This window comes from Neopelma chrysocephalum, unplaced genomic scaffold (genome assembly GCF_003984885.1).
Source record: "Neopelma chrysocephalum unplaced genomic scaffold, ASM398488v2 Primary Assembly neopelma1_100, whole genome shotgun sequence".
Lineage (NCBI taxonomy): Eukaryota > Metazoa > Chordata > Aves > Passeriformes > Pipridae > Neopelma > Neopelma chrysocephalum.
Window position 1 is genome coordinate 62,230 of NW_020897763.1, and position 12,779 is coordinate 75,008.

Here is a 12,779-nt window from a genome sequence, read left to right on the forward strand (position 1 = left end):
AAGGCAAGAGGTACTTCCCAGCCTGATGCCTGCTCTGCCAGGCCCAAGCCATGTGTGTAGCTTAAGGGAGGAGTTCCTTGAACCACCTTCCTTTTGTTTGTTGGATTCAGCTGGGAAGATGTGAGGACATCTGTGCAGCCCCTGTTGCTCAAATCCAGGCTTTCAGGTAGAGCCCTCTCTCTGAACAGCACAGGTGAGAGCACATCATTTGTATCTACCCACAGCCCCTGTTCTGATGGGAACACCAAGGCTCTGCCTTGGGAATTTTCTTTAAACCTTTGGTTCAGCACAGAAGGCGTCAGGTTTAGTCTCTTAAAAGACTGACTTCCACAGTCCACTTCAGAGAGGTGCAGCTGTCCTGGAAAGCAGAAATCTGACCAGGCAACAGGTGACTTTCCATGAAATGTAAGAATGAAGCCTGACTTAGAGAAGAGAAATCATTAAATCTGAGTCTTGGTTCACCTGTTTCAGTGCAAGCGCTTGTGGCTGCACTTTAAATAGGTCCCCTGTTGATCTTTACTCTCCTTTTAGAGTGGGAGAGTCTGATTACAGGGAAGGGAAAGCTGTAAGATTAGTGTTGGGCTGTCACTCGGCCCCGTGTGCTCGGGGACAGTGGGGTGTTACTGAGGCTCTGCAGATTCTGCTGCAACGATGTCCCGGGTGAGAATTCCAGGTAGGTCTGAAAGCAGCAGCCAAGGAGCCACGGGGCAGGGTCCTACCCCACAGCCTTGGAGATTTGGATGGTCCAAGGGACCTCACTGGGGCCTTTGGGCGTTTTTCTTCCTACTTGGAGATGTTTTTCGGGATGTTTTAAATAGTTTAAAGAAACAGTTTAAATCTTGCTCTGCTTGTACTGAAGAAAAATGTTGTCTCTCCTGCAGTGTGATGTGTCCTGTAATGACAACATTGAATCCCTGTGGATGTGGGTCAGAGGGATTTCAGGAGTCTCTGGTCAACTTGGCAAAGCTCAGAAGATGTGGGAAGCTGCATTCCTGAGGGCATGGGGAGCACAAGCTGGGCAGCAGGAGTAGGGCCAGCCAGGCTCTGCAGAGCAGTGCACAGAGACATGTGACAAGTGGCTGCAGAGCCCTGAGTGATATCAGCACCAAGCTGCTCTGATAAAAGCGAGTTTGGAATTGCAGGGCTGTGGTGGTGACAGACAGTGTCCTCCTGTGTGACCCTGGTGTGAAAACCTGGCCCTGCACCACCAGTGGGAGGTTGTAAACCTTCCTGAGCGTAGTTTCCATCCAGTAAAGGGGTGAAAGGTCAATGGAGGCATTTCTGGGATGCTTCATTTGCAAATGAATACTTGGAATTAGAATGTGAGGGCTGGGATCTGGGAAGTGAGTGATGTTAGAGCTGCAGGCTGAACTGCTGGGTCAGGTGGAAAGGGCAGGAGTTGCACCCTCAAAATGTTGCTGCTGCCCTGTATGACCAGGAGTGAGGATCTGTGGAAGTGCAGTGCCTCAGCTGTCTGCTCCTGTGAGGGAATAAATGGAGATGTGACCACAGGGGGATGGAACTCGGCATCTCTGAAATGACCATCCATCCTGATCTCCACAAAGGAGGGCGAGTCATGGGCAAAAAATAGCCAAGCCTGGTGCTCCAAGTCACTAAAATATCTGCCTGCTTGTCCAGCAGGAGAAGGCTGTCCTGCCCTCCTGGTCCTGCTGCATCCCTGCCCCTGGACACAGGGTTAGGGAGAGACCTCCCAGGACAGCCCAGTCTTCCCACGTGACTGGGTGCCTGTTAGTCTCTTGTAGTGTTGACTGAGGTGATCTGGGCTCTGGGATATGTTTCATCTTAGACAGCTGCAGGGAAAACAGCCTGTGGGAGGCAGAAGCTGTGCCAGAGCCTCAGGTTGGATGGGACCTGCAGGGGGGTTTGGTTACACACCGAGGCACCACCGAGGCTCTGCTGGGAACAGGCAGTGCCAAACTCACATCTTTGTGTTTCTCAAAGTGACAGCTACTGCTCTGTTTTTTTGGTTTTTTTTTCCAGTACCTAAAGGGGCTACAAGAAAGCTGGAGGGACTTCTCACAAGGGCATGGAGTGACAGGACAAGGGGGAATGGCTTTAAGCTGAAGGAGGGTGGGTTTAGATTAAAGAAGAAATTGTTCCCTCTGAGGGTGGTGAGACCCTGGCACAGGTTGCCCAGAGAAGCTGTGGCTGCCCCATCCCTAGAAGTGTTCCAGGCCAGGTTGGACAGGGCTTGGAGCAACCTGGGCTGGTGGAAGGTGTCCCTGCCCATGGCAGGGGGTGGAACGAGATGATCTTTAAGGTCCCTTTCAACCCATTCACTGTTTCTATAATTCTCTTATAAGTGGAAGGCTTTGGCTAAACTTGTACTTTGCTTATCCCTTTTTAATAACTGATGAGAAGACAAGGCAAAAAGGTTCAGATTTTGAAGGGCTGATCACAACAGCTTTTATTTTATCTCTGTTTTATCTTAAACAGCAGAAGACAAACGTGAGTATTGCTGGGTTTCTCTATGCTCTGCTGTGTTACTGCCTGGACATGATCAGTGGAACCCAACAGCAGTTACATGATCATGGTGATCTTCCAGCAGCTGGAGAAATGCTATTTCCTGGCAGTGCCAGCTGTGCCCCTCGGTGTTACACGGAATGGTCCCAGCTTTTTGGCCCTTTAGTATAGGAAACTGCAATTTTTTAAATGTTGTCCTGGCACCCCTGAGTGCTGGTGAGAACCCTCTGGCTGTTCTGCTTTGGCCCTCACGTGCTGCCCATGTCCTGTGTGACATGTCGATGGTGAGGTCCATCCTTCAGCATCGAGCTTTGTGCTGAGCTGCTGGCAAAGCCTCCTCCGTTCCTGTTCCTGTGCTGCTGTGCAAACCTGTGCTTCTGGGAGACTTTTGATGGTGTTTTGTTGGCAGTGGAAGGGCTTTTAACCATCCTTCTCCCCCTTCATAAAGCCCCAGCCGACCCTGTGTCAGTGGTGACCTTGGCAGCACGATGCACGTGGTGGGTGAGGGGGGTCCAGCCGTGGCTCCCCAGCTGGGGCTCTCCAGCTGCACTGGGATGGTGGGAGCTGAGTGCTTGGGCTGCTGGCTCTGCCCCCCCTCCATCCATAGCTCTGTCTTCCTCCTGACTGGATGCCTTGTGGAGCAAATGGGTCTTGGACTTCCTAGAGCTGTAAGGGCTCTGCCAATCTTCCCCTCTCCCCGCCAGTGCATGCTCCCATAATTGCCCTTCCCAAGGATTTGCTTCTTCCTGGGCCTTTTTCCACCACTCTTGGTGCTTTTCCTGCTGTACTGGGGGTATCAAGGTACATCTCCAGCCCACCAGATGTGTCCCAGCCTCGTGACCAATTTGGGAGGTCTCCCCTAGTCTTTTAGGGGGTGTGGGGGCCACGAGGAAACAGCAGCTGAGCACTGAGCTGCCTGCAAGGGACACCTGCCTGTTCCAGTGGCTGGGAACCAGCTGCCTGTGGGAGCCTGAGCTCTGCTCCCTCTCCCTGCAGAGATGGACGAGTCCCTGCGCTCCTTCGCGGAGAAGGTCTTTGCCTCCGAGGTGAAAGATGAGGAGGTCAAGGGAGAAATCTTCGATGTGGAGGAGACCTGCCCCATCTCCCAGCAGGAAATGAAGGTGCACATGATGCTGCAGGAGAGCAGTGTCACCACGGAGAAGCGGTGAGCAACAGCCAGGGATCCTGGGAAAGGAGAGGAACACGGTCTGCACACCCTTGGCCGGAGCAGGGGGGATCTAAATCAAAGCCCATGGGAAGGGGAACAGCTCATCACACTTATGGGATTAATCCTTGCTAATCCCAAGGCATCTGTCAGGTATCCAGGGTTTCCTCTCCAAGTGTTCCCACTGTTGGACAGAAAGACACTCTGCTCCCTGGGTGTCAGGGACAGCAATGGCCTCAGAGCTGGTGGAGAGGGAGACTTGGAGACTGTTCTCTGGAAAGATGAGACTCCCCAAGTCTGTGGCTACTTTGTGATCTGTGGCCTCTGCTCTTGGCAGCGGCTGTTTCAGGTGCTCAGAAGGCACCAGGGAGCTGATTTGTGTTATGCACAGTTAGAACATGGCTGTGGGAAGTGTCCCTGACCCTGCACCTGCGTGTGACCCTGGAATGGGGCTGTTTGCCTGAGGTTTTCCTCCCTGGCAGGAAGCACCATCTCCGCTTGAAGACAGTTGCATTGGCACTGCCCGTGGTTCAGAAGTCTGTCAGCAGCCTGTCTGCCATCGAAGAGGTCATCTCCACCTCCCCCCTGTACCAGACTGTGCCTGACTTCCAGAGGGTCCAGATCACTGGGGATTATGCCTCTGGGGTAGGTACTTCCATGGCTGTTCCCCTCCCATGCCGGTCACCACCTCTGGTCGCTGCCTGTCCCTCAGCAGTGCCCAGTGTCACAGGAGTCTGTGCCAGCTGCAGTGTCTCCCAGGACAGGATGTGTCTCCCAGAAACAATCTGTGCCTCACAAGCCTCTGGTGGTGCCCTGCTGCATTCCTGGGGGATCCCTAGCTGAATTCCTTGGCAGGAGTCTGTGGGTTGCTCCATGGTTCCCATGGAATTCTCCAGGGAGGATATGGTGGAGCAGGCTGTGCTCATTCTGTCACATCCTTTCTGCTTGCACAGAGCTATGTCTGTCCAGGATCTGTGCATATCCCAGAATCCCAGAATGGCTGAGGAAGGTCATCCATTCCAAGCCCCCTGCACAGGGAGGGTCACCTAGAGCCAGTTGACCAGGATTGTTGTCACCTCCTATGCTAATCCCTCCTTCTCCTCCTCCTGCTCAGCCTCCTATTACATCTGTGCTGCCCCTGGGATCGTGCTGGTGGATCCAAGCTCAGCTTGGAGCTGCACAGCAGAAGAGCAGTTAGGGGAATCTGAAAATCCCTCCTTGTTCAGGCATGTTCCCCCTGCTGTGACTGTCCCAGTGGTGTTTCCCCACCCTGCTCTACTGCCCCAAACACTTATCAGAGCAGTAAATCAAAAATTGTCCTGGTCACTGGTCGGTGTATGATGTTGTTCCTGCTTCAGCTTCAGCTGGGGCTCCAAAAATAGCTTTTAGTGTTTTGTCCCAGCCTGGCCATTTCAGGGCCATCTACAGATTACAGTGAGGAATGTAAGAGGGGGTGGCATTGGAATTCACTGGTTCTGGCACCAGGAGCTTCCCTTTGCCATATCTGGGACTCTGCTTATCATCCCTTCCTTGCCCTGCCCAGGCAGAGCAGTGGGAGGGAGGGGATGATTGATATGATATGATTATGATTATGGTTATGATTATGGTTATGATATGGTATGACAAGAAAGCTAGAGAGGAACCTTTTACAAGAGCATGTAGTGACAGGACAAGGGGCAATGACTTCAAACTAACAGAGGGTAGGTTTAGATCGAATATTGGGAAGAAATTCCTCCCTCTGAGGGTGGGGAGGCCCTGGCACAGGTTGCCCAGAGAAGCTGTGGCTGCCCCATCGCTGGAAGTGTCCAAGGCCAGCTTGGACAGGGCTTGGGTAGTGGAAGATGTCCCTGCCCATGGCAGGGGCTTGGAACTGGATGATCTTTAAGGTGTCTTCCAACCCAAACCATTCTGGGTCTCTGTGATATTTATCTCGCTGTGACCAAATGTCCCAGTTACAGGGGCTGGGACCAGTTTATCACTATGTGGGTATAACCAAAACTGGGTATTCTACACCCTCTCTGTCATTTCTGATGGACTGATGGATTATTTGCAGCAGCTGCCCAGGGCACACTGACACCTCAGGCTACAAGCTGGGTGTTAAAGAACCCTGTGAGGCAGGGGAGTGTTCTTTTGTTTTCACACCAACGACTCAGCTGTGATAACTCCCCTCTGGAAGGGCATTAACACCTTCACACCCAGCCTGAGGGGTCATCTCTGCTAATGGGCCACCTTGGACTGGCATAATGGGCAGCTGCAACCACCTAGACCACCAAAGATTCCAAAAATATCCCATGGCTCACAGAGTTAAATCACCCATCCTGAAGCCCCCCGTGCTGGGGGAGGTACTGGGCACTCCCACCTGAACTTGAGCATATATAATCTACGGGTTTTGGGACTTCTGGTGCCACTCCTGGGATCCAGAGGAGGACCAGAACTTTAACAGAACTGTGACCATCATCGAGGTTTCCTTTCCTTTTACTTTGCCCCCAGGGGGCCCACGTGGTGCTCACCACAGGGCTGAGGAACACTGTTCTGTTCTTGTCCCAGAGTGCTGGGTTATTCATCTGTTTTTGTGGGTTAAAACCAGTTTTTCTCTGTATCATTGCATTTATTGTAATCTTTTTTAGTAAATTGTACCTCTGACTTGTAATCTCTCTTGAGCTGGGTTCATTTCTCCCGCCGGTTTACTTTTAAACCAGCACACCAAAATTGTTCTCTCTCCATCTGGGTTCACCAGGGTGTCTCTCAGACATCTGCGTTCCAGTTGTGTGTTTGCCTTCAGCAACAACCTCCTTGCAGGTGACAATGGAAGATTTTGAGGTTGTCTGCAGAGGTTTGTACCGTGCCCTGTGCATCCGGGAAAAGAACATGCAGCGCTCTCTGCAGAGGTTCCCCAAGACCCCGGCCCAGTACCTGCGTGCCATCGAGGGCGAGGCCTGGAGGCCGAGTGACACTGGCCCAGGTACACCCAGGATCCTGGAAGGGCTTCCTCCCTGGCCTCAGCATGGGGCAGGGAAGGATTGTGGAAGTGCTCCACGGGGGAGTCGCTTGCCCAGGTCTCCTCTTGCGTGTCACAGTGGTGGGGTGTCCCTGCCCACTGCCCGGGCTGGGGGAGCGTGGCAGGTTTGGGGGTTGTTGGCTGGCAGCCTGTGCATTGTGGAATTCTCCTTTTGGTCCAGTGTTCAACCCACCAGCGAAGGATGGACAGGATCCCTTTGAAACTGAGAGTCTCCCCGAGGACCTGGGATACCACGTCCAGATGAAGGATGGGGTAGTTTATGTCTATGCTGACAAGGCAGCAGCTGAGAGAAACGAGCCAAAGGACCTGCCCTACCCCAGCCTCGAGGACTTTGTGGATGACATGAACTTTCTCTTGGTCCTGATTGCAAAGGGGCCTGTGTAAGTGCACAACCCGACAGGTCTTGCCTCAGTGGGCAGAGGGAGGTCAGGGCAGCCCCCTCCCCTTCCTGGGAGGAGGGAGAAACCTGCTGATGACATACCCAGCTGCCCAGCTGTACTTGGCCCTTGTCAGCCCTCTTGATTGGGGTCTTAAGCAAAGTCAGCATTCAGGGATTGGAGTCAGGGCCTGCAGGTACACTCCCACCTGCCCAGCCTTCCTTTGAAGCTCTGTAACAGAGGCAGGAGAAGCACCTGAGGGAAGCAGGGCTGGCCAGCATGAGCTGCTCCACCTCGGGTGAAAGCTGCAGCCCTGTGCTGAGGGATGAGAAGCCCACTCATTGTTCTACCCTTTGCTTTCACCAGTAAGACCTACGCTCACCGGCGCCTCAAGTTCCTCTTGTCCAAGTTCCAAGTGCATGAAATGCTCAATGAGATGGAGGAGATGAAGGAGCTGAAGAACAACCCTCACCGGGACTTCTACAACTGCCGGAAGGTAAAGGGCAAGGCTTACAGCCCTGGTGACCCTGAGGAGGAGTTGCCTTGGTGCATTCCCCTCCCTGGGAACTGGATTTTATAGTCCAGGTCCACTGGCATCGTTCCCACAAGTGGGAATGTGCTGGCTGGGCTGCTCTTGGCCCGTCGTGTTCACACCACTGAGCCCCGCTCCCCACACAACGTGCTCCCCTGAGGGGTTGGTTGGCCTCCCTGGGATGGTACCTGAGCATCCCAACTCGAAGCTGGAGATCCATCCCTCTGGCTTCCCAGGTGGACACGCACATCCATGCTGCAGCCTGCATGAACCAGAAGCATCTGCTGCGTTTCATCAAGAAATCCTACCGTGTGGACGCCGACCGCGTGGTCTACAACGCCAAGGGCAAAGAGCTCACCCTGAAACAGCTCTTCCAGCAGCTCAATCTGCACCCCTACGACCTGACAGTGGATTCCCTGGATGTCCATGCTGTAAGTGGTCGGACATTTAGTGCAAAATCACCCTTGGGGCACTCTCATCTCCTCCATAGGCACAGTTTTTCCCTTCCCTGCGCACCCACGACATATTGTGTGTGTCAATATTCGTGGCAGGGTGTCACAGCTCCTGGTTTTCCCGTTTTGGGTGGTTTGGATCAGTCCCTGCTCACTGCCACACCTGGAATGAGTGTGTGAGTGCAGGATTTGACCCTGATCCTGCCTCTTCCAGGGCCGACAGACATTCCAGCGCTTTGACAAGTTCAACGACAAGTACAACCCCGTGGGGGCCAGCGAGCTGAGGGATCTCTACCTGAAGACAGAGAACGCCATCAACGGCGAGTACTTTGCCACCATCATCAAGGTGAGGAGAGAGGGGAGGGGAAGAAGTGAAGCTTTGGGGCTGCTGTGGGTCCCTGTGCCACGGTCTGCTCTGGTTTGCAGGAGGTTGGCTCTGACCTGGAGGATGCCAAGTACCAGCACACGGAGCCTCGGCTCTCGATCTACGGGCGGTCAGAGGAGGAGTGGGCCAAGCTGGCCAGGTGGTTCAACACCCACCGGGTCTATTCCCCCAACATGAAGTGGATGATCCAAGTACCCAGGATTTAGTACGTGCTGTGGGTCTGAGGGGCCATTGTGCCTTACAGATACCTCATACCTGGTGGGGTTGTGGGGGCAGTGGGCTGTGTTGTCCCACTGGTAGCAGCTAATCCCTGTCTCTGTCCACAGTGATGTGTTCAGGTCTAAGAATTTCCTGCCCAGCTTTGGGAAAATGCTGGAAAATATCTTTGTTCCTGTGTTTGAGGCAACTGTCAATCCTCAAGCCCACAAAGAGCTGAGTGTCTTTCTACGCCACGTGAGTGTCACCTGATGATGTTGTCAGGTGTGGTGAGAACTCACAGTCCTGTTTGTGCACAAGAAATGGGGTATTGGCTGACATGGAAGATGTCATCAGTGGGCTTGTGGCCCTTCTGCAACATTCTTGGAAGTGGGTGTGTGGCCAGAAGTGCAGGGAGGGCTCAGACTCCCTGAGCTGGCTGCTGTGGGAAATCCTCACCTCCTGGGGAAGGTGTGAGCTTTATTCCTGGTTACTGACAGAGCTTGGGGGTGTTGTGAGGAGTGAGGTCTGCAGCCTTGCTGGACTCTGCTCTTGAGGAGGACAGGGGTGTGGGTTCTGGTGAGCTGCAGGGGGGCAGGGTGAGCCAGCCCAGCTGGGCATGGTGAGGTGGGGAGCCTTGAGATGGACCTTTCTTGTTACCTTGCCGAGCAGATCACTGGCTTTGACAGTGTGGATGATGAATCCAAGCACAGTGGACACATGTTCAGCACTAAAAGCCCAAAGCCAGAGCAGTGGACTTCTGAGAAGAACCCATCCTACACCTACTACATCTACTACATGTACAGCAACATCCTGGTGCTGAACAACCTGCGCAGGTGAGGCCCGGGATCTGCCACCATGAGGTGGCACAAGGGGCTGCCTCGTGAGTTATCTCAGCTTGTTGTTGATGTGGGAGAAATGGAGGCCATCTTGCTCTGCCCCCAGTGTAGTTTGGAGCTTCATATCCCAGAGCAATCCAGAAGCTTCTCAGTAGGAAGCGTGACGGACTGGGGTGAAAATTAGGGATCACAGAGATGAGGGATCTATTGTGTGCACAGAGGAGAAAAGAGAATGAGTGATGTGCTCCTGGGCCAAGCTGGATTCATGGGTAGGGGCAGAGCTGGGCCTGAAGTCAGGTCCAGCCCCCTAACCCTGCTGCCTGCCCTCCTTCCCTGCACTCAGGCAGCGTGGGATGAACACGTTCCTGTTCCGCCCACACTGCGGCGAGGCCGGGGCCATCACACACCTGCTCGCAGCCTTCATGACAGCAGATAACATCTCCCACGGCCTCAACCTCAAGAAGGTAAGTGGAGTTACTCCGTCACGAGCAGCCCAGTCATGGCAGAGCAGCAGAACACATTCACAGCTGCCTCCATGTAGCTGACAGTTGGTTGTGCCTCTGCTTTACGCTGACACAGCCTGGCTTCAGGCAGATGTTACTTCTCTGGGGCTCTCCAGGCATGTTTGGGGATCTGGGTGAGAAACTTGTTGGATTTTGAGGGTTCAGCCTCACAGACCTGTTGTAGGATACATCTGTTATCATTGAGCCAGCTGCATTCTGACATCAAACAGGTTTGAGCTCCTCGTCCTCTCATGCCCTATGTGGACTCTGAAGGATTGATTGCTGGCTTGCCCATTTCTTTCCTTGCACATGTGAGCTCTCAGTCTTAAGCTCTGCCAGGGGAGGTTTAGGTTGGATATTAGGAAGAAATTTTTTACAGAGAGAGTGATCAGACATTGGAATGGGCTGCCCAGGGAAGTGGTGGATTCACCATCCCTGGAGGTTTTTAAGATGAGACTGGATGTGGCATCAGTGCCATGGGCTGGGAACCACGGATCAAGGGTTGGGCTTGATGATCTCAGAGCTCTTTTCCAACCCGGTTGATTCCATGATTCTGTGATTCTCTGCACTGTATTCCCTGCCTGGGGCCTGGCCTGATGTAAGGTGTGACCCCAAAGAGGTGCAAGGTGCAGTAACTTTATCCCTAACCCGGTACCTCTGCTCATCTTTGCAGAGCCCAGTGCTGCAGTACCTGTACTTCCTCGCCCAAATCCCCATCGCCATGTCCCCACTCAGCAACAACAGCCTCTTCCTGGAGTACGCCAAGAATCCATTGCTTGACTTCCACCAGAAAGGGCTCATGGTGTCCCTTTCTACAGATGACCCCATGCAGTTCCACTTCACCAAGGTACCGTGTGAGCACTGGGACTGGGACTCCGGGGCTGGGAGTGTGTGGCCTCGATTTTTTGGGAAGCCAGCGGCACCTGCCAAGGGTCCATCATATGCTGGGCCATCTGCCCCTCTACCAGGGGTGGTTCAGGTTGAACATCAGGAAAAACTTCTTCACTGAAAGAGTGGTTAAACATTGGAATGGGCTGGCAGGGGTGGAGTCACCATCCCTGGAAGTGTTCAAACAACAAGTAGATGTGGCACTTTGCGATATTTAGTGGGCAATGGGGGTTGAAGATTGGACTTGATCTTGGAGATCTTTTCCAAGCCCAGTGATTCAGTGGTTCTGTGAGCTCTGGGACAGCCCCTGCAGAGCTGCTGGCCCCTAATCCCGCCTGTGCTGCAGGAGCCCCTCATGGAGGAATACGCCATCGCCGCCCAGGTCTTCAAGCTCAGCACCTGTGACATGTGTGAGATTGCCAGGAACAGCGTCCTGCAGTGTGGCCTGTCCCACGAGGTGGGTGCTGTCCACAAAAACTGGGATTCGTTACTAATTATTATTTATTTCAGAGCTGCACAACCCCGGGTGCTCATTGGGATTCCACAAATCCAGCACACCAGCTATCAAAACTTTTTACACATTTTACCAAACAATGGAATTAGTGTTCATTGGTTACAAGTTACATAGTTACCTTATTAATTAGCTTCTATAGGCTAATGATTCCCTCACTTCTCATGCTAATTAGTCCCATGCTCAGTCTTCCTCTTCTTTAGGATTGATGGTCTGTGAGTCACTGGTTGTGATCTGCCCCTGCCAGAATTATCTTTTACCCAACTGGAGCTGACTTCAGCACAATTGCTGAGTTGGCTTTATTAGTTTCTTCCTTACCTTGGAGTTTTTCCCAAATGTCCTTGTAGCCCATAAATTCTGCATTCCCTGTGTCCACTATCACTGGTACATCCTTCTCTCCAGTCTTTAACCTCCCCATAGGTCTGAGATGTTCGAAGCGTGTCCAGCCCTAAACCTTAACAAGGCAATTCTACCCACATGTCATTTTTCTAACACTTGGACATCACTTCAGACCTTGTTGGCTGCTGTTTCACAGGATTAAATCCCCCTTCTTGCTGATTAGGCTTGAACGTACATAAAGATCAAACATCAATGAACATAACTTCTTAGGAAAATTTTACATATTCAACGTTTTGTGGTGTCCGTCCTGCTGGGGTGTCCCTGCCCACGATGATCCCTGGGACCAGCGCCGTCCGTGGGCTCAGGGCTTCTCCTCAGCCTTTCCGAACAAGGAATTCTGAGCTTGGCACCCCTGTCTATTCCCCTGGCAGGAGAAAGTCAAATTCCTGGGCGAAAACTACCGGGAAGAGGGGCCCCAAGGCAACGACATCCGGAAGACGAACTTGGCCCAGATCCGCGTGGCCTATCGCTACGAAACCTGGTGCTACGAGCTCAACCTCATCGCCGAGGGGATGAAGAACGAATAGGCAGGGGGTGGGAGCGCGGGGCCGGGGCTGTGCCGGACTCTGAGGGCACCGGGGCGGCCGCGCAGTAAAACCCGGTGTGAGAAGCGGCTCCGATCACCCTCAGGGGAGAGGGGAGGGCGGGGCCAACGGTTGAGTGACGGCCACGTCAACCAATGGGAGACGGTGTCGTCATCGTGGGGGCGGGGTGAGGGCGAGGTCTCCGCTGAGTGACAGCTACTCCAGCCAATGGGCGGCGGCTCCGTGCGCGCCGGGCGCGTCCTGTGGGAGCGGGACGGGGAGGGGTCTCTGTGATATAGGGCGGGGTTACCGCGTGAGTGACGGCCGCACCAGCCAATGGTAGATGGCTGAGTGCACCCGTGGGCGGGATTTTCACATGAGTGACGGGTACTCCAGCCAATGGGCGGCGGCTCCGTGCGCGGCGGGCGCGCCGTGCGGGAGCGGTGGCGGAGCGGGCCGAGGCCGCGGTGAGACGGGCGGGGGGCGCGGGCGGGAACGGGCGGGGG

The 12,779-nt window shown here is 53.7% G+C and overlaps 1 protein-coding gene across 2 annotated transcripts; it reads left to right on the forward strand.

The window, feature by feature from the left end:
- Window positions 1-529: 529 nt before the first annotated feature.
- Window positions 530-12,364, forward strand: AMPD1 (adenosine monophosphate deaminase 1). 2 transcript variants are annotated; one of them, XM_027695259.1, is made up of 16 exons: window positions 530-673; window positions 2,461-2,469; window positions 3,481-3,650; window positions 4,130-4,294; window positions 6,449-6,611; window positions 6,829-7,048; window positions 7,412-7,541; window positions 7,814-8,008; window positions 8,244-8,375; window positions 8,456-8,619; window positions 8,741-8,867; window positions 9,282-9,445; window positions 9,792-9,912; window positions 10,625-10,798; window positions 11,186-11,296; window positions 12,121-12,276. In XM_027695259.1, exons 1-16 carry the CDS (start codon window positions 652-654, stop codon window positions 12,274-12,276), a joined length of 2,223 nt encoding a protein of 740 aa, XP_027551060.1. In that variant the 5' UTR covers window positions 530-651. The 2 variants fall into 2 exon arrangements, with proteins under 2 accessions (XP_027551060.1, XP_027551059.1); XM_027695258.1 differs by having other exon boundaries at window positions 531-673; window positions 2,458-2,469; window positions 12,121-12,364.
- The last annotated feature ends 415 nt before the right edge of the window (window positions 12,365-12,779 follow it).

Excerpts from the sequence above, each read along its gene's own strand:
- AMPD1 (XM_027695258.1), top strand. The coding sequence starts at position 652 with ATGTCCCGGGTGAGAATTCCAG. Across the intron at positions 4,295-6,448 it reads CTGGGGATTATGCCTCTGGG|GTGACAATGGAAGATTTTGA; the intron begins GTAGGTACTTCC and ends ACCTCCTTGCAG. Across the intron at positions 10,799-11,185 it reads TGCAGTTCCACTTCACCAAG|GAGCCCCTCATGGAGGAATA; the intron begins GTACCGTGTGAG and ends CCTGTGCTGCAG.